Source organism: Mus caroli, chromosome 2 (genome assembly GCF_900094665.2).
Source record: "Mus caroli chromosome 2, CAROLI_EIJ_v1.1, whole genome shotgun sequence".
Lineage (NCBI taxonomy): Eukaryota > Metazoa > Chordata > Mammalia > Rodentia > Muridae > Mus > Mus caroli.
Genome location: NC_034571.1, coordinates 123756748 through 123777924, shown reverse-complemented (window position 1 = coordinate 123777924; position 21177 = coordinate 123756748). Strand labels below are relative to the sequence as shown.

The 21177-nt window shown below is 41.8% G+C and overlaps 1 protein-coding gene and 1 pseudogene across 1 annotated transcript in view; both read right to left on the bottom strand.

Annotated features, from left to right (window-relative positions):
* The window catches only part of Atrn (attractin), a 122075-nt gene that overhangs the window by 38183 nt on the left and 62715 nt on the right, over positions 1–21177 (bottom strand). Inside the window, exons 12-19 of the mRNA XM_021156919.2 lie at positions 18708–18928; positions 16603–16724; positions 15520–15658; positions 12946–13136; positions 8859–9078; positions 6922–7107; positions 6192–6425; positions 1975–2112 (exon numbers count right to left, since the gene is read on the bottom strand). Of these exons, the coding sequence (XP_021012578.1) occupies positions 1975–2112; positions 6192–6425; positions 6922–7107; positions 8859–9078; positions 12946–13136; positions 15520–15658; positions 16603–16724; positions 18708–18928 (1451 nt within the window). The remainder of the gene's footprint in view (positions 1–1974; positions 2113–6191; positions 6426–6921; positions 7108–8858; positions 9079–12945; positions 13137–15519; positions 15659–16602; positions 16725–18707; positions 18929–21177) is intronic.
* On the bottom strand, positions 278–1694 carry LOC110290397 (annotated as a pseudogene).

The following is a 21177-nucleotide window of genomic DNA, read 5'->3' as shown; positions in this document are numbered from 1 at the left end:
ATAACTAATTTATGCTGTGCACCAACAAGAACCTGCTTTAAATTTCCATGCCGATTTACAACCCCCAGACTGTACCAGCCAAGGTTAGTGGCTATTGAAAATACCACCAGAACAGGGCTATCTAAAGACACATTCAGTAGTGTGTTAATTCAAAGACATTGTAAAGTTTAAAAACAAATCTAACACAGGCTTACATTTCAATTTTTTTCTTTAAAAGGAGCGGGTTGTATACAGGGGGGTTAAATGCTTTATAGACAAGAAAAAAACTAGAACCAACTTATTCATCATCATCATATTCTTCATCTTTCTTCCTCCTCCTCCTCATCTTCCTCTTCCTTCTTTTTCTTGCTCTTTTCAGCCTTGGCCACCCCCTTTTTCGCTGCATCAGGTTTTCCTTTAGCTCTGTAGGCAGCAATATCCTTCTCGTACTTTTCCTTCAGCTTGGCAGCCTTCTTCTCCTAGGGCTGCTTGTCATCTGCTGCAGCGTTGTTCACATCTCTTCTAGTTTCTTTGCAACATAACCAATGGATAACCCAGGATGCTTGCCTTTGATTTTGGGATGGTTCTCAGAACAGAACAAGAAGGCCAAAGAAGGCACTGGGTGCATTGGGGTCCTAGTATTTCATTTTGGTCTCCCCTTTGGGGGCAGGGGATGTAGGTTTTCATTTCTCTTTCATAACGAGCCTTGTCAGCCTTTGCCATATCTTCAAATTTCCCCTCTCTCCCACCTCTCTGAGCACTTCTTGGAGAACTCTGAGAAGTTGACAGAAGCATCCGGGTGCTGCTTCTTGTGCTCCTCCCAGCAGGTTTGCACAAAGAATGCATATGAGGACATTTTGCCTCTCGGCTTCTTAGGATCTCCTTTGCCCATGTTTAGTTGATTTTCCTCCACAAGGCACAGAGTCACCCAGTGCCCGTCCAGCTCTCATTTGCCCCGGCGCTATCTCTATGGAGATCAATGTACTGCAATGGCTGTGAGAGCGGGAGCCAGACACCGAAACTCACATCTTAATGGGAGCCCATGTGAAGCTGGGCATTTGGAGGTCAGGCAGGAGGACAGAGAATTCTGAGAATTCAGAGCTCATCACCAACTCTCCTTGATCCTGTCTAAAAACAAACCAACCAAAACCAAACACAGGCCATCTTAGAGATTCATCTGAGGTCCTCAGGAGGTCAGTTGCTCTCCCAAAGCCCCTTGCAGACTGGGGCACAGTCAGGTGTTGCAGTCTCTGAGGAAGGACACTTCAGAAGGGGACTCTCCTTGGCTGTCACAGTTTTGTGTGAGGCTTCCAGTAGACTTCTATAGAGACCTCTGTGATACCTCTTTATGGAGGAAGAAGGAAACTGAAGATCTTGTGCTCAGGACTTCCCATTCCCAGCCTTGTCCTCCCTCCCCTCACAATGCCTCCTGCCTCCTTCTCCAATGAGATGACCTCCCATCCCAGGCTGCTCTGCCGGACTTGAGCTGATGTGCTTCCATGGGAGGGAAATGGAACAAAGGCAGCGGTGCCTCTGTGACTTCGGCCCTTTGTTTATGCCTCTGCTGAAGAAATAAAAGCTTAGCTCCTTTACTGTCGGTTTGTTGCTTTAACTAACTGTTCCCAAACCCACAAGTTGAGCCTTTTTTCCTCTTCCAGCATTGTCAAACACTTTTTAATATATTTATTTTATGTATATTAGTGTTTTGCATGCATGTATGTCTGTATGAGGGTGTTGGATCCCAGGTGTTACAAGCATTTGTGAGCTGCCATGTGGGTGCTGGGAATTGAACCTCAGTCCTCTAGAAGAACAGTCGGTGTTCTTGACCAACTGAGCCACATTTCTAGCCCCTCAGTTAAATTTTTAACAATTTAACATAATTAAGAAAGGCAATATCCCAAACCAAGAGGCCTTTTCCCTTTAAGATATTTAAGTCAACTGCAGGTACTGTACTGTTGTACCTGACTTGTGACTAACTTGACCTGTGTGACTTACGCTGACATTTGCCTCCATTAGTCGGGTCACCATAGAAGCCAGATATGCAGGTCTCACAGTGCTTGCCTGTGGTCAGGTCCTCACACTTCTCACAGACACTCTGGTTGATGCATTTGCTGTGTCCGTTGCACTGGCAAGCTGAAAGGCAAAGAATCTTAATGGCTCTGTTTCTCCCATAGGAGAACTTGGTGAATACATTTCATATTTATTTGCAAATGTTAAATCATCGAAACGAGTGAAGCACAGCTGTCTGTGCCTATAGTTCCAACTAGCAGGGGCTGAGGCAGGCACAGCGCAGCAGCGTCTCTGATCATGTGCACCCATCTTGCTTAAGCCCAGAAGTTTCAGGTCAGCTTGGGTAACATGGTGAGATTCCCACCTAAAAATTTTGTTCCAATAAAAAAAGAAAGAAAGGAAGAAAGAAAGGACAAGGTATTGGGTGTGGATTTTAAGGTCATTCTTGACAACATAGCAAATTGCTGGCCAGTCTAAAAAATACAAAGAAAACAAAACCAAGGTTTACTAAAAACTAGTATGAGAAAATAAAATATCAAAAAGAAATTAGTCTCAAAAAACCAAATATATTATCAAAGCAAGGTTAAAGTCCACAGCACTATAAAAATATTTATGTTGTTATTCGCTGTAAAAACTCACTGTGTTTGAATAGGGATGAGGAGAAATAAATGATCAAACACAACCCCACTACCCAGGGAACATGGTTCACATTTGGTATCTTTCTCTCCAGGGTTTTTAAAATTAATTATTTTCTTCTTCTTTAAAAAAACAATAATAGTAAATGATTTTAGCACCCTATTTTCTCCAATAGGTAAGTCATCTGGAAAAAAAATAAGCAGAGAAACTTCAGAATTAAATGGCTTCTTATGTAAAATGGATCTAACAGATGTCTACAGACTTTTCCACCTAAATGTCAAAACAACATACATTCCCTCAGCAGCACACAGAATTACATGCTGACACATAACGCAAACCTTCACAAATGTAGAAAATCTATGTCCCCTATCTGTCCATTATGTAATAAAACTTAAAATCAGCCAGGTAGTAGTGGCACACACCTTTAATCCCAGAACTTCAGGGCAGAGGCAGGTGGATCTCTGTGAATTTGAGGTCAGACTGTTCTACATAGAGAAAGTTCCAGAATAGCCAGAGCTACAACAGAGAAACCTTGTCTCGAAAAACAAACAAACAAACAAACAAACAAAGCCAAACACCTTAAAATCATCAGTAAACAAGATTCTAATAAATGTATAAACTCACTAGAGATTAAACAACTCATTACCGAATGATGAATGGGTCAAAGAAGAAATCAAAATATTCCTGAAACTAAGTTAAATAGAAAAGACAATGTAACAAATCTCTGGAGCATATTAAAAGCAGGTCTAAAAGGGAAGGTAACAGTCCCAAGTGGGTTCTCGTGAAGAAACCCAAAAGAGCCCAAATGAATGGCTTAGTGATGAAACTGAAAATTTTGGAAAAATAACTAAAACCAATCCGAACCCAGTAGATGGCAAGAAATAATAAAATCTAAAATGGAATCAGTGAAAAAGAAACAAGGAAAATAATATAAAGAATTAATGAATCTAAGAGCTGGTTCTTTAAAAAGATAAAAACAAAACAAAACAAAACAAAAAAACCAAGAGCCTCTTAGCCCAACTAACCACAAGAAAGAAAGAGATTAACAGAACGAACAGGGAAATGTTACAACAGGTGCCCCAAAATACAGAATGCTATAAAGAAATACTTTAAAATACTTTTCCATTAAGTTGGAAATCTAAAGAGATGGATTAATTTCTTGATTCATCCAAATGAATCGTAAGGAGATTAGCAACCTAAATAGATCATTGCAAACAAGGAGACTGAAACAGTAATAAAAAGCCTTCCAAATAGAGTCCAAAACCAGATGGGTTCACAGCAGAATTCTACCACACAACAACCAATCATTCTTATTTTTTTTTTTTTAAATAAACAGAGGGACTACTCCCAAATGCTTTCTATGAAGCCAGGATTACTCTAAAATGCACAGCAGGTAAAGACAACAAAATAAGCAAACTACAGACAGTACCCCAGATGAACACGGATGCAGACGTCCTCAATAAAGCAGTAACAAACACAATATAAGCACATAGCACAAAATCATCCACAAGCATGTGGGCTTTATCCCAGAACTTCAGGTTGGCTCAACATACATAAGTCAATAAATACAACAGATAACATAAACAGACAAAGATGAAATCACATGCTCATCTTGGTAGATGTAGAAAGGGGAAAGGGCTTGTAAAATAACCAACATGTGCCAGGCAGTGGTGGTGCACGTCTTTAATCACAGCACTTGGGAGGCAGAGGCAGGTGGATTTCTGAGTTCAAGGCCAGCCTGGTCTACAGAGTGAATTCCAGGACAGCCAGAGCTGCACAGAGAAACCTTGTCTAGAAAAACAAAACAAAATAACAACAACAAAAAACCCAATATGCTTCCTTGATTAAAAAAAAAAAAAAGTCCTAGAGAGAACAGGACTGGAAGAAACATACCTCAATATAAGAAGGGCTGTGTATGACAAACCCATAACCAACATTATCTTAAATGGGGAAAATGCTGAATAATCCCATTAAAATAAGAAATAAGAAAAGCTGTTCACAATCACCACTCCTTTCAATACTGAGCTGGAAGCACTAGCTAGAACAATATGGCAAATGAAAGAAATAAAAGGATATAAATAGGAAAAGGAGTCAAATTATCCCTTTTTACAAATAATATAAGATATATAAGAAATCTCAAAAACTCTATCACTAAACTTCTAGAAACAATCAACAATGTCAGCAAAGGTAGAAAATCAGCTCTTAAAAATTAGTAGTTAGCCGGGCGTGGTGGCGCACGCCTTTAATCCCAGCACTCGGGAGGCAGAGGCAGGCGGATTTCTGAGTTCGAGGCCAGCCTGGGCTACAGAGTGAGTTCCAGGACAGCCACGACTACACAGAGAAACCCTGTCTCGAAAAAACCAAAAAAAAAAAAAAAAATTAGTAGTTCTGGGGCTGGGGAGTAGGAGCACTGGCTGTTCTTGCAGAGGACCTGGGTTCAATTCCCAGCACCCACAGGCAGCTCAGAGCTGTCGGTAAATCCAGTCCCAGGGGATCTGATGCCCAGAGGGCATGAATGCACATAATATACATATATAAAACAAACACTCATACACAGAAATTTAAAAAAAAACTAAACTAAAAAAACACTGAGAACAAGATCATGGACATACTACCATTTATAATACAAAAGACAATGCAATATCTAGAAATAAACTTAGCCAAGGAGGTGAAGGACTTCTACAATGAAGACTCCAAATCTCTTAAGACAGGGATATAGGGAGACACGAGAGAATGGAGTCATCCTATGTTCATGGATCAGTAAAATTAATATTGTGAAAATGACCATTCTACCAAAAGCAATTTACAGATTCAAGTCAATCTCAATCAAAATATCAACAATACTTTCTCAGAAATAGAAAAAAAAATCCTAAACTTCATATGAACCCAGAAAAGACCCCAGATAGCCAAAGCACTGCTGAGCAGAAGGGTTGAAACTGCAGGACTGCCATCACAGATGTCAAGATAGATTGCAGAGCTATATAGTAATTAAGACAATATGGTGGCACTGTACAAAACAGACATGCAAGCCTAAGCACTCACAGCTACAGCCATCTGGGATTTTCTGAAGAGACAAAACAAGCAAACAAACAACCTGCAGAAAAGATAACATCTTCAAAACTGGTGCTGGGAAAAGTAGATGTCCACATGCAGAATAATGGATGAAACAGACCTGTATCCATTACCTTTCACAAAAAGTAACTCTAAATGGATCAAAGACATAACCCAACCTCTGAAACTTCTGGAATAAATCATAGGCAGTAGCCTACATGATACATGTGTAGGAAGGGACTTCTTTTATGAGGACTCTACTTGCCCAGGAATTAAGGACAACAACTGGCAAATGGGACTTCAGAAAGCTAAAAAGCTTCTGTGCAACCAAAGAAACAATCAATCAAGTAAAGAAAAAGCCCACAGGAAGGAGAGCATCTTTGCCAGCTATGCATCCAACAAGGTGATGCAGAACAAAGAAAGAACTCAAACACAATCAAGAAAACAAGTGACCCAAGGGATCTGGGCGTCTAGTTTATGTACAAGATTTGAACTAGGATACACAGGCATCTTACCTGGACAGTGAATGAAAGACCAGTTGTATCTGCTGTCCTCTAGACACATGCTGGAGTTCAGAAGGGGCTGTGGATACACATTTCCTGCAGAGGCCTGTGATGGCATCTTCACAGGTCCTTTATAGCTGCCCTCAATACATTTTCCTTTCCCAGTATTGCTAGGGTCAGTACACCAACCACAGCCTGGCTGCTCCAAGCAATGGCTGCAGGTACAGTAGCCAGAGCAATTTTCAGCTATTAAAAAAAACAAAACAAAACAATCCAACTTGTAATTCACTATCACAAGATTTGAATTTACTGTTGTTACCTTTTCTTTTAACAGATGATTTAACTTCCATGAATTAAAAATAGTACCCTATAGTGATTATTGAAATGAAATAATTTAAAGGGCCCCACATTTTACATAGGGACTTTTCCAACCTTTTAATATCAGGATGTTGGATGAAAAAGGGAGCTGGGAGGCCTCTACTAGAAAGCACTTTACATACCAGTAGATTAAGATGTAGAAACATTATACAGATTGAATTATAGTATTACCCTGAAGAAGAAAAGGTATTTCTGTGCCCTGTGCCATCCCCTAGATGTAACTGATTTACTGCATGGAACACTGTGCCACAGTCTATACGTACATGTTAATCTGGAAGGGCCGGCCCGACCAGCTTCTGCATGGACTTGAGCAGAAAGTCAAGCCCAACTTGCCTGCAAATGTTCAAAAGCTCCTTCCACTTACGTGGGCAGCTGCTCATCGTATACCACTCCATACACTGGCCAAAAGGGAAGGAGGCCACGTAGGCATTGGAGTCTACACACTGCTTCATGTTGCTGCACCACATGCACTCCGAGCTGCTGCTAGTGCACTCGCCACACGCTGTCCGCAGGGCACATGGTGTCCGGCACTGCTTGGCACTGTGGTTTGCTGGAAATTAAGACCCAAAGAGACACTGGTCAGCTAAGATCAAAAACTTTCCTTTTTTGTTTTTTAAGGCGGTTTTTATTAGTTATTTTCTTCATTTACATTTCAAATGCTATTCCCAAACCCCCCTATACCCTCCCCCTGCCCTGCTCCTCAACCCACCCACTCCTGCTCCCTGGCCCTGGCATTCCCCTGTACTGGGGCATATGATCTTCACAATACCAAGGGCCTCTCCTCCCAATGATGGCTGACTAGGCCATCCTCTGCTACATATGCAACTAGAGACACGAGCTCTGGGGGTACTGGTTAGTTCATATTGTTGTTCCACCTATAGGGTTGCAGACGTTAGTAGTATAGTGGTGAGCATAGCTGCCTTCCAAGCGATCAAAAACTTTTCAATGCACACTATGAAATCAGGTCAGCACTACACTACATGGAGGGAAACCCAGGAAATTGGAGTCATATGTTCTATTCGTCAACTGTATTTAAACATTAGGAAAAATGGACTCTCTTTTTTAAAAGCACTGAAGACAAAGGTGGGGGAACAAAAAAACCAAACAAACAAACCTTGGGACAAAGATGACTCAAGACCTGAGTTTATTAAATTCTACATTTACAATTTTGAGGGATGATGACGTAAATATTTACGAAAATATTCAGGATTCAACAAGGAATCCAGAGGATTCCAGAGAACCCAATTTCAACTCCCAGCACTCATATGAGACGGCTCACAACCAACTGCAACTATAGCTCTAAGAGATCTGACAACTCTGTCTTCCAAGGCCACTTCTACACACACACACACACACATGCACACACACACACACACATATGCAGGCACACACATACACTCATACTCACACACACTCATACATATATTCTCACATACTCTTACACACACACGCACACTCATGCACACACTCTCACATACTCATACATACATGCATGTACACACATATGTACACACAGATGCACACACGCACTCACGCACACTCTCTCTCGCATATATTCTTACACTCATACATGCATGCTTTCACACACACTCTCTCACAAGCACTTGCATGCACAAGCACACACATACAAAACCACATGATTAAAGATAAATAATTCTTTGAAGTATTTAAAAAACCCTATCAGAAAGTAGCTCCTAGGCTGTATTACTCAGGCAAAGTACAATCATTTCCTGAAACAGGACCTGCAGGGATGGAGTCTCCACTACACTTGCACCTCTTGTTTTGGAGTCTTCATTTGTGTATGGCTGTTCTGGGCCTGGCCTCATGGAGTCTAACCTTAACCTCAGCACAGGACATTGCCACAGCCTGGCGTTGGCTCTGCCGTCTTCTTTTGCCATGCCCCTCCCCCACCCCAGCAGTGTCTGGATAGTGTCCTGACTGGCTGCTTGTCTAAATGTTTTTTGGTTTCATGTTGTTGTTTCCTCCATAGCACTTCTCTGCCAACACCAAGCAAATAATCTTCTAGAACAATTCTCAACACTTTTGAGACCAACAAAGCAGTGCAGTTCAATATAAATTGGGTTCTTTCAGCAATTTTATTTTTGGTTTTCAGTATGGCTTAAAGCAGTCAGAGGCCAAGAAAGACTATGTGGAATCGGGTTCTGTTTGAAATACACATGCCTAAATTGGTGCTCCTCTAACTGCTGTCATAAGTACTTCATCATCTCAATACTCATTCAGCTGTGGCTCCTTTGCTTTCTTAGCAGCCTCCTGGGGCACTATATGCATCCCTGTCCTTACCAGGCCTTTCACAGACACTTCCATTGAGAGGGTTGATGCAGGTTGCAGCCTTTAATCCCCGAGTACTAGGCTCTGACAAGATCCCACAGAAGCCAGCATCGCTGGGCTCAGACGGCATCCACTGCAGCAAACTATTTGTGAATGGAGACATATCCTCCCAGCACCAGTAAGACACATTGATCTTCCGAAGACCAACCCATGGAGTCAGAGTGAGCTTGGACTACAGGCAAAAGAAACACAGTTATGAATGCAACCAGTATCTTCCCCCAAACAAGCTCTAACATAAAAACCACTAGCTTAGGCATAACCACAGACATGTGGGAAACATCTATTCCCCAAACTCAGGCAAGGTAGATTAAAATAAGTGATCACTTCAATATGCATCCAGTATTGCAAAGCATAAACATGGCTCAAAGAAGAGAATACATGAAGATTTTCAGACATCAAGAGCAAAGCAATAATCACATTTCAAACTACTTATGTTCTATGACAAGTGCTATAAGGAAATGATGATTCACAAATTTAGTTTAAATGTTGGTTCATAAATGATGTGACCTTGCTAATATTTATAAAATACTGGTTGTATGCAAAACCATACATCATTACCTAAAACTGTTTGGTGAATTCAGATGACTTAAAAACATGTTCCTTTAGCTATGGAGCACAGCCTCATATATACACTTTTCTTTTCCAGTTTTCCTGTGGTGTAACTACCAAAATTCTATATTTCCTCCTTTTTAAAGGTGAGATCATACTCTTCTATGTACAGGTACATGTATCACATTTTATCTATTTATCTGTGTGTGAGTCACATTTTATCTACTTATCTAATTCAACACATTTTATGTAAAACAAAACAAAACAAAACAAAACACCATTCATGAACCTGTAGACTAGTTTCTGCCCCTGCTGTTGTGAGGAGTCAAACCCAGTACTTCCTGGGCACACATTCTACCACTGAGCTCCTATCTTGCATAACTCTGAAATTTCATTCTCATTTCTTTCTTTTTTTAAGACAAGGTACCCTTCTATAGTCCTGGGTGGATGGAATTTCCTATATACACCAAGGTGCCCTTGAACTCAAAGAGATCTACCTGTCTCTGTCTCCTGAATCTCCTGAATCTCCTGAGTGCTGGGATTAAAGGCATGATGTACTGTACCTGGCTCCCCATTTAAACAAAACAAAACAAAACAAAACAAAATAAAACAAAAACGAGAACCACCACCATCACCACCTTTCTAGGGGCTGGAGAGATGGCTCAGCAGATAAGATGTTCTGCCAAAGGATCAGAGTTTGGATCTCAGCATTCAAATTAGGCAGCTTGCAAACTGTAACTCCAACTCCCTCTTCTGGTCTTGAGGCATGCAAGCCCTTCTCCCTCAGCATCACAAGTATCTGTTTCAGAGGGCATGCTAGCTTTCTGGCCCCTCCTCCCCCCGCCCCCTCGGTAGCTACTCAGCCTCCTTAGAATGCACGTGATGTGTCCACCACACTCTCTCTCACCTCATCACCCTCTCGCTATCGCTATCTCGCTGTCTCCACTGTCCCTAGCCCTGACCATGCCGACTCTGCTTCCTTTTCACTCTGCTCTGCTCTCTCCCAGATGCCTCTGCACATTTTGTTTCTCCTATTCACATAAAACCCTTCACCCTAATGGAGTAGTCATGTAGTCAGTAGTCCCTTTACTGTATCCCTCACACACCTGGCTCCGAACACCTAGGAAGGCACAAACAGACCCCTTCCCAAGGGGTCCAGTCTTTCCCGACGGAAGCAATCTGGTGAAGGTGTGGATCATGCTTCTGCTGGCTTCTGCCACCTACCATACTTGGCTGTAAACACCAGAGTCCATATTTGCAGCCTCGTCTCCACTGTCTGTCCCAATCACTCTAGTAACTCCCACCTCAGAGCGCTGCTGCTCCTCTCAGCTCCTAGAGCCTCTGCTAATAAAACCCTGCCAGTGTGTCAGACACAAGACGGATGCAAGGGGAGCAGTAAGGAAACCTCAGGCGTGACCACTCCATTATTAGGGTAAGGTTTTTGGGTTGGTTTGGTTTTTATGGTGAATGAGAGAGAGAAAATATCCAGAGGCATTGGAAAGAGAGCAGAGCAGAGAGTAAAAGAACGACTGGACATGGCCAGGGCTAGGGAAATGTGAGATAAAGAGATGTGTGAAAAAGCTTGTCATTTGGATTACAAGGAGGACAGATAGCTGGGGAAGGGAAGGCCCAGGAGACTAATCTGGACTCTGAGATGTACAGCAGGCACTTGTTGGGAATCGGTTCTAATGCTTTGTCCTAATTCTGCTCCCCAAAGCACTTACAGACCTGAAGGTCTCTGCCCCTAGCTGGCTTCAACTGATAATAAAGAATTGCATACAGCCAGTGGCTGGGCAAAAAGATGGAGGTGGGACTTGTAGATTGAGCAGGCAAGGAGCTGAGATAGGAGAGGAAGGCAACCGCCGTGACAGAGGAAGGAGAGGGGTTAGACCTAAGAGCTGCAGGAAAGAACTAAACCAGCCATGTAAGAATTTGGGAAAGGGAACAACAATCTGAACTGACCAGTACCCCAGAGCTCCCTGAGACTAAACCACCAATCGGTGGGACTCGTGGTTCTAGCTGTATATGGCCTAGTTGGTCATCAATGGGAGGAGAGGTCCTTGGTCCTGTGAAGGGTTTATGCCCCAGTATAGGGGAATGCCAAGGTCAGGAAGCAGGAGTGGGTGGATTGGGGAGCAGGGGGAGAGGACAGGGGATTTTCCGATGGGAAACTAGGAAAGGGGACATTTGAAACGTGTAAATAAAGAAAATATCTGATAAAACAAAAAGAATTTGGGAAAGTGTCTCTAAGGGCCACTCTGCCATTAGGTCTGGGGTGTCAGAGATGAAGTGTTGAGTTAGTAAGTTGTCTCAGGAAAGTTGGAGGGGTTAATGTATGCTACTGCAGGGAGGATTAGAAACCTCCAGCAACTGAACTAGTCAAAGCATATCAAAATTAACTGTGTCTTTCATTTGCAAACCCAAAGAGCTCTTGGGCAGGTGCAGCTGTACTTGACCCACTGGGAGCCAAGTCAGTTTAACTAATTCACTGCTATAGGTACTTGAGATATTGAGGGGGCCTACACACCAGCATGTGCTTCCATGCTGACAGGCACAATAGATAGCCATATGTCCCTTCTGCCAGATAGAAGGGAAATAACTCCTTTATGCAGATGGTAACCAGTTTCCCAAGTTCCCAAGGAATGCTGGCTTTTATCTAATTGCCAGAAATCCACCTATAGTTGAGGTCATTTCTGGATATATGGACTTCTGCAGATTTAACAACCAGGACCCACACCATACCGGCATCCCATCACATGAAGGTGGTGCCAAATGAGAGATGCTGTGCTGCATTCTGTCTTCTCCTGGCTAGACAAAAACATGTACCTCACATCTCTCTGTACCACAGCCAGCATAGACAGAAAAACTGCTCCGTGAATATCTAACTGACTGAAGCATCACAGTCAAATCACAAGTCTTAGAATTAGACTTTCCAAGAAAAATACCAAATGAGATTATATAGTAACTACAAGCCATTTGAGAGCTTGGCTCTAGAGTAAGAGAACTTTTTGAGTCTTTCTGAGTTCAGAAGCCTTAGGAAGAAGGCTGTAAAACCTGGGCAGATTTTACATTTCTTACTGACGATTACATTATGTGCTATAATAATACCTCCAGGGGCTGTAGATGGCTTAATGACACCTAGGTAACTAACATTTTACTCTCACTTCTCCCAAGCAGAATCTAGATATAAATCAAGTACAAAATAATCTGATGTCACCAGAATATGTACACATATTACCATTCATTCCATATGTTCATACCTTATAATTTACTTAGTAATAACAACTAATAAAATATACAAAGTACTGAACTTTTTAAGACAAGAAGAAAGGTATCAAAAGAAGAGCCTCTGAAATAGAGGCCCACAGTATATTATTAATCATTTATTGTAATTCTTTCTCTTACCAGGCAAATAACATACAACTGTGGCCTTCTACATAAGAGCTGCTGCTGTGCCCTAGAAACCAAAGTTCTGAACACATTAACTCACCATGCTTTGAGATGATTGCATTAATCGAAGCTGCTTAAGGACAAACTCCACCTTCTTCTGGGACGTGAGGGAAGCCAAAAAGGCATTGTGGTTCCTACAGGACAATTTAGCATTGTCATAATTCTCCTTAGCAGTAGTGATTTTCAGACACGAGTTTCCAACCAAATGCCAGCCAATGCCACAGATATTTTCTTTTGTAAAGGGGAAAAGGACAGAAAACAAAGTTTTAGAAATTATGCAGTTCGGTTTACTAGTTCAAAATACTGACCATCTAAACTCATTCTGACTTGAATTTCAGGTGCTTTGTTAGGATTTGGTGAGCATAACAGACACATTATTAACTTCTATATGCAGAAAAAAACTTTGAAAATAAAATAATCTATCTTTTAAAGAATGTGTGTATGTGTGCCTTGAGTGTGGGTTAGTGCAAGAGACTATAGCACCCACAAAAGCCATAAGAGGGCATTAGATCAGAGTTAAAGTTACAAGTGGTTGTGACCCAGCCCCTGGGGAGGACCTGGGGTCCTCCAGAGGAACAGCAAGCATGCTCCACTGCTGAGCCTCTGCTGAGGGCCAGAATAAAAAGACCCTTTTACAAGTCTCACCAGTCATGTTTCCTGGCTCACAGGATATACTCTAGGCTAATGTTCCTACTTTTGGGTGCCATTATTAAGAAATTGGTGCAATTATTTTTGAAGAAAAATGTAAAAGGTGACTAAAATCTTGAACAAAGGGCATATAGATAAATATACATATTGGAAGGGTGAGGTAAAAAACTGCAGATGGGGGCTTGGGAGATGGTTCAGTGGATAAAATACTTGTGTCAAGCATAAGTACCCAGTTCAAATTCCCAGCACCCACATAAAAGGCCAGGCGTAGTTTTGCTTGCTTGTAATCTCATCTGAGGGCTAGAGGCAGGGGCATGCCTGAGGGTTATGAGTCAGCTAGTCTATGTAATCAGTGAGCTCCACGTTCAGCAAAGGACCCTGTGAAGAGTGATAGAGGGAGAATATACCAGAGGTTAACCTCTGGCCTCCAATGCTCACACAAAGAGATATTTATCTGCACACTGATGTGTATACAGAAAGAGTAAACTGAAAATGGAATTGAATTGGGAATGCGATAAATTTAAGCCTCCAAATGCCACTCTGTTTTCATGTCATAAGATAGAAAGTATAAGCAAGTACATAAGGCATGCCAAAAAATGAGGCGAAAGGGAGTCTGGTTTGGAAAACCTCACAGTGATACAGTACACAAAGGAAGTCTGCAATCTCCTCCTGTGGTTGTACTGAACTGATAGTGTTGCATGAAAGCATGCTTGCTCCCTGGCCATTAGCACAGAAGTGAATAAGCAAGTTTCCAGAACCAGGTTCAGGTTGGAGACACCAACAGTGCTCACTAAATGGAACAGCTACTGAGGTTAGGGAAAGGTGTAATGTAAGAGCAGGTAAGTGACTTAAGAGACTTGCTCCTCAGAATGTCCTACTGGCAGGGAGTCAGCACTGCAGGCTCTCCAGGCCTGTCTTGTAACTAGGTGCCTACGTATTCTATTGACATAAAGTCTGAGACACAAAACAAAGCCTGTAGTGGCTTGAGTAAGAATGACCTGCATAGGCTCATATATGTGGATGCTCATTCACCAGGGAGTGGCACGACTGGAGAAGGATTAGGGGATGGAGCTTCGTTGCAGGAGCTTTTGGAGGATCTGTCTCACTGGGGGTGGTAGACTTTGAGGTTTCAAAAGCCCAGGCCAGGTCCTGTCTTTTTCACACCCTGTCTGCCTCTCTGCTCACAGATGAGGATGTAGCTCTCAGCTACTACTCTAATGCCTGCCTTTGTGCCTTTATGCTCCCTGTCATGATGATAATAGCTTCTGAGACTGCAAGCCCCCACTTAAATGTTTCCTTTCATAAAAGTTACACGTTGGAAATGGTATCTCTTCACAGCAATAGAACACTGGCTAAACTAAAGCCCATTCAGCAAACTAAATAAAATGCTTTCAAAAGATTCAGATCACCTTCCCCTCAAACCTCGGATATTGGAGAGCACAGACGCTCCCCTTCCTGGATATTCTGATCAAGCAAATACATCATAGAGATTTAGTCAGGGCTAGCTGGCCTCAGGACCTAAAATTAATACCCTGAACAACCTCTGCTGAAATAGTCCGGGAATGAAGGTCACATGGGAGATGATGCTGGTACAGAAATCTCTTCTCACACACCTGTCAGTAAGTGCTTCCTGCAGGTCCCTGACTGAGACCACAGAGCTCTAGTGCCAGGTTACCACAGCAGAAGGAAGGACAGTGGGACACGGTTTGTAACATGGATCTTAGCTAACCCTCAATTCTCCAGAACATGAGCTGACACTTCACTTTCTTTCAAAGGCTAGTAAATACATATATAAAAACCACATTTAAGTTAAAAACATACAAGATATCTCCCCCATCCCCCTCACCCACCCAGATAATGAGAGGGCTAAATAGACAGAAAAGCATCTCATTCCTAGGTCCACCCTGATCTGAGGAGGGAGGACCAAGCTTGGACCTTATAGAGGACATCCCTGTGCAAGGCCTACCCGGCAGGGCGATGCACTCTTGATTCCGGGGCTCCCACTGGCAGTTCTGGTCTAGGGCACAGCTCCTGCAGCTGGTTTTCTTATTGCAGTAGTACATGGGGTTATCCTTGGGGCAACTCTCATACTTGGCAATGGAGATCTAGAACACAGTAGAGAAGTGTTTTGTTATTCACACAAATAACTCAGTGAGAATTAACTGAGAATGGTAACTGCAGAAAGAAAGATAGAAAAAAAAGAAAAGAATCGAATAGATAGAATTAGATATATAGATAGATACATAAATGGATGGAATTAGATGATAGACAGACAGATAAGTGGATAGATGGATGGATGTATAAAATTAGATGATAGATAGGTAGACAGATGGATAGAATTAGATGGAGGATAGACAGACAGACAGACAGATAGAATTAGATAAGTGGTAGGTAGATAGATAGATAGATAGAGAGAGAGAGAGAGAGAGAGAGAGAGAGAGAGATGGATGAATGATAGAACTAGAATGAACAGAAAGCAGCACTGCAGTGGGAACACCACAGTGTGTATTCTCACTAACATGCTTTTAGCTGGCAAGCTAGCAGCCCAAGGGAACCACTGGTACCACCAAGCCTCATCCAATGTTTATCTGTAAAATGTGAAAGCCGAACCTGCTGCTTTTCCAGAGCTCCTCCCAGCCCGTGCCCACCATAGCAATCTCAAGCTTTATTTCTTATGAACTGCATTAAACTTTGAGAAAAAAATGTCATGAGCCATCAAAGACAGCAAAAGCTGGATCACCTTACTCATAGCCTATTATCACCTATAACAAATCATACATGATTAGCCCAGATGTCATGCTGAGTCAAGATATGGGCCAAGGGCATTCTGTAAAGTATGCTTTCGGAACACTGCACACAGACCTCAGTAGCTGGAGCGATCTTTGGAATCAGGATGTATATAGCATCCCTTCCTAAGAGAAAACCTAAGCAACAGTAGAATTCAAATCGATATCCCATTTTAAAAAGAACTCTACTCATTATTTGCACTACACTCAAACTCAACTAGCATTTTTCTATTCCCTAAAATCCGTGAAAAACAGCATCTGACCTGGCCTTCTGTGCAGCTGTGGTTCACAGGGACACAGTGATCATTGCACCAGTGGCAGTCATTGGTATTGGCTGTGCAGCTGTAACAATCTGTGTGCTGGTCACATCTGTCATGGTCAAGGGCTACAGAGAGAAGACAAACCCATCAACTATGCGGCAGCCTCTCTTATGTATAATCTGAGATAGGTAAGCTCCTAGCAATAGTCAGGAAGCAAAATGTACAGTCCAACTGAAAGGAAAAAAGCATTGCCATGTTTAAGTTAAAATAAAACAGATATAAGCAGACAATCCGAGAAACACTGTTTTATAACTGTCCTCCCATAGTGTCCAGAAAGTGAAAAGCAAAGGTCTGTTAATTTTATAGCTTCTAAGAAGTAATGGATGCTTTTCTTCCCACAACAAACATCAACTAACAACAGTATTAACACCAGAAGTTGTGCAGAAGCCTAAGAAAGCAATATGAGAGACCAATACATTTGTCCTTGTTACAAATGCAAGGCCTACCTGGGTGCAGGTATACCCAGTGACCCACAACCCCACAGGAGGCACTTGCTAACTCGAACTCTATATACTCATGTGACTCCAAACCTGCGGATTTCAGAACTTCCACTCTTTGTAGACCTGACATAATTCTCATTAAATCCCCAAACAAGAAGCTACAAAGCCATGTTGCCATCTATAACCATTTCATGAATATGACATGCACAAGCAGGAAGAGAGGCCATAGAAACTTCCCTGATCAGTTTTCATGTAGGCTGCTTTTCTTACCAAGTTTACTCTGACAGGATTAGGTCTACCCAGAAAGTGAGTTAAACTAATGGGCTCATACTGAACCTCGTAAGATAATATTATTTCCAATGCACTGTATATTTAAGCTTAACTTTAAATTTTGGTTACTCTACCAATTCTAACTGTTTTCGGAGAATTATGAATCCTACCAGGTTCTGGTAAGCTGTTTCCCATAAATGAACCAAAATTCTAATCAACAGCACAGCCTCAGGACCTTTATGTCCCTGCACAACTTTATTTAACACATACCAGAAAAACAGAAGTAGTCTCTGCCTAATATAACTCTCATATGACTGCAACAACTGGATTAGGAATGTAGTTTCATACTTTAAAGATTGATATGGACAAATATCTTGGAGGCATTCTTATTTTCCAAACATTTTTGCACGTTACTTCGCTGAGTTGGTGAAGTGGTGCTCAGAGCAACCACTAAGCAAGTAGCAAAGGAGACAAAAATAACAAGAGCACCCCAGGGGCTCTAGAAGAAGGGACCATAGTTTGTCTGTTATGCTGCACTGCTTGCTATATACAGCTAAAGGGGCTAGAAATACTTTTCAAGAACAGCAGCTCTCTGCTGTCTACCAGAACAATTTGCTATATATGATCATCCCATTAGAGGCTCTTATCCTTAATACTAGACCTTCATCATCAATATAACAGCCAATAGCCACATACTGTTCTTTTATTGTTGATGTTTTGGCTCTGAGACAGGTCTCATTACACAGCCCAGGCTGGCTAGAACTGCCTCTTGCCTCAGCCTCATGAGTGTCTGGATTGCAGGCATGTGCTACTACATCTGCCTCACTACATACACTAAAGAAAACAGTTAGCCCCTTAGTTACATAGCCACATTTCAAATATCTAATAATAACAGATTGCTAGGGGCTACTAAACTGAAGAAATAGATAGCATGTCTGTCATCAAAACATTTCCCAAGTAGGGCCAGTGGTGCAAGCCTATAACCCCAGCATTCAAGAGGCTGAAGGAGGAGGCTGACAAGGAGCTTGACCAGTATGAGCTATAGAGCAAGACCCTGTCTCATAAAACCAAAATGAAAACAAATTTCATTGTGCCATGGCTTCAGATCACCTGCAGCCAGACCAGGAGTTGGTACACAAAGCCTGTGTAATTCAAAGATAACTTATTACCTGCTAACAGCTTCCAGGAGCCACATGCTTCCTCCCATCCAAAGATCTTGTGTATTTTTTTATTAAGAAATAACTAGAGAGTAAGGTGAACAGGAAAGTACAGAGACTAGGTTCCTTCACAATTCAGATAAAATTAGATTTTTAAATTCTAAGTAGAGAAAAAACATACTTCTTTTGGAAAAACACTCTGATTTTAACTTTTCTGCTTGTTCTTCAGTTGCCAACTCCCAGGAGGTACATCGAGACGACTGTGTGTCCCACAGACACCGGATACCAGGTCCTGCTGCCACACAAGCAGCTTCACTGCGGTGTGCATCGCACTGCTCCGAGGTAAAGACTAAGACGTCACTGAGGAGGAGGCTGTTGAAGCCGCCGAACACATACATGGTGCTGAGAGGAGAGAGAAGGAATTTACTGAGAACTCAAACAGAGGCACGACGTAGGGCTGGTCTGGCTTGTTGCTTTTGAAATTTTTGAGACAGGTTTCACTGTGTAGCCCTTGCTGGTCTAGAACTCAGCAGACTGGACTGACCTCCATCTTGTGTCTCACAAGTGCTAGGATTTTAAGTGCCTGGCTCACAATAAACTTTTGACTGTCAATCGTTAGAAATATTCCAAATATTAAAAGTACTCTGAGAGGGCTAGTGCGACAGGTCAGCAGGTAAGGCACTTGCTACACAGCTAGACAATCTGAGCTTAATCGCTGGAACCATATAAAGATGGAAGGAGAGAATGACTTCACACAGCTGTCCTCTGACTTCCACACATGTGCTACAGCACCCCCATCCACATAATACATGCATACATACTCATACACATACATACATACATACATACATACATACATACATACATACATGAATGATTAATTTAATGCTCTGAGACATTATTTTCAAGGTCTCAAAATCCACTACTATCATCTATTCTCTCAAATTTCACCTTCTGCTCTGCTTTATGATCACTCAGAATAGTTTAAAAATCTACCTGTGAGTGTGTACATGGAAAATTAGTACACAGGGAAATGGCATTTTAAAAAGATTTATTTTATCTTTAGTTATATGTCTGTCTGCTGTATGTGCATATGTATATGGGTGTCCACTGAGGCCAGAGGTGTTGTAGTTCCTAGAGCTAAGATGACATCTTCTACTAATAGAGAAAAGATAAGATTCTTGAGGCTGAGATGACTCAGCAGTTAAAAGGGCTTGCTGCTCTTCCAGAGGACAGAGTTTGGTTCCCAGCATCCCTAAAAGGCAGCTCACAACCACCTATAACTCCAGCTTCTGGAAATCTGTTCTGTCCTATGTGGGGACCTACATGCACATGCATACACACACACACACACACATACACACACACACACACACAAAAGCAAGCAGAGAGAATTTTAATACAAAGAAGGCTACAAAGAGAGTGAAAGAAAATTATCGACAGGAAAAGTATTCCTGGAAGCCTTAGTGAACACATGCATTCCACCACAGCTCACAACTGCTTAAGGTCTTTCCCCATTCCTAGCTATAACCCCATTCCTAGCTATAAACATAGCATTTTCTAGGAATCTCACCAGAAGCCCCATTTACAGAGAAAAACCATGTCCTAAATCTCTAATAGCTCCTAACTTTATCTTATCAGTTTGTAATGCCATCTAATGCAGGTCCAGTGCAACTCTATAATCTCAAGTATCAAAGAGAGCAGACAGAAGAGTTCCTGTACAATAAACCTGAATCTAGGCATATCTCCAGAGGACATCTATGTGGGACTCTTCTTTGAGAAGCTGTACTCAGGATTCTCTTTTTATTCTTCTAACAGCCCAGTTTTGCTATTTGTGAAATTCCTCTCTGTATGGAAGCTATGAATCCTAGGTTTGTCAAAGTCCATAAAATACTAAAGGAACTCTTCAGTCTGCTGTGGGTGATAGGACTTCAATTAGTAATGCAGAGAAAATTGGAACACATTGTTGTGCCATTCATTGCCTATCCAGCTGACAAAGAAAAACGTAACAAATGTTACCTAATATTTGAATTGGTGAGGCTTCAAGGCAACAGGCAAGCTCCTATACTGCTACTGGGCATGTAAGATTGTAGGAGTCTACTAAAGGGATTTTGGCAACTTGAAACAAAACTACATATTTACCTTTTGAACTTTAAATCACTTTTCTAGAAGTCTATCACATAGATATAGTACCACAGAGTGAACTTCAATATTTATTGTTAGGTGTATGTATGGAAGAGTGGGCAATACAGAAAAAATATAGTCATGTAACTTTTGGAGAAATGAGGCCAGTCTCTTCCCCTTTCAGCACTCTGTAGCCTAGGCTGGCGCAGAACTCATGACTTTCCACCTTGAAGAATTCCTCTTATCTTAGACACTTACCCTGACTGCCCAGCCTGCATTCTTTTTTTCTTTTTTCTTTTTTCCTCCTTTTTTGGCCTTTCAAGATAGGGTTTCTATATGTAGCCTTGGCTCTCCAGGAAAATACTCTGTAGACTAACTAGGCTGGCCTCAAACTCAGAGTTCCACCTGCCTCTGCTTCCCAAGTGCTGGGATTAAAGGTATGCACTATCATTGGCTGCTTCCAACCTATATCCTTTTTGTTTGTTTGTTTTGTTTTGTTTTTGTTTGTTTGCTTTTCGAGACAGGGT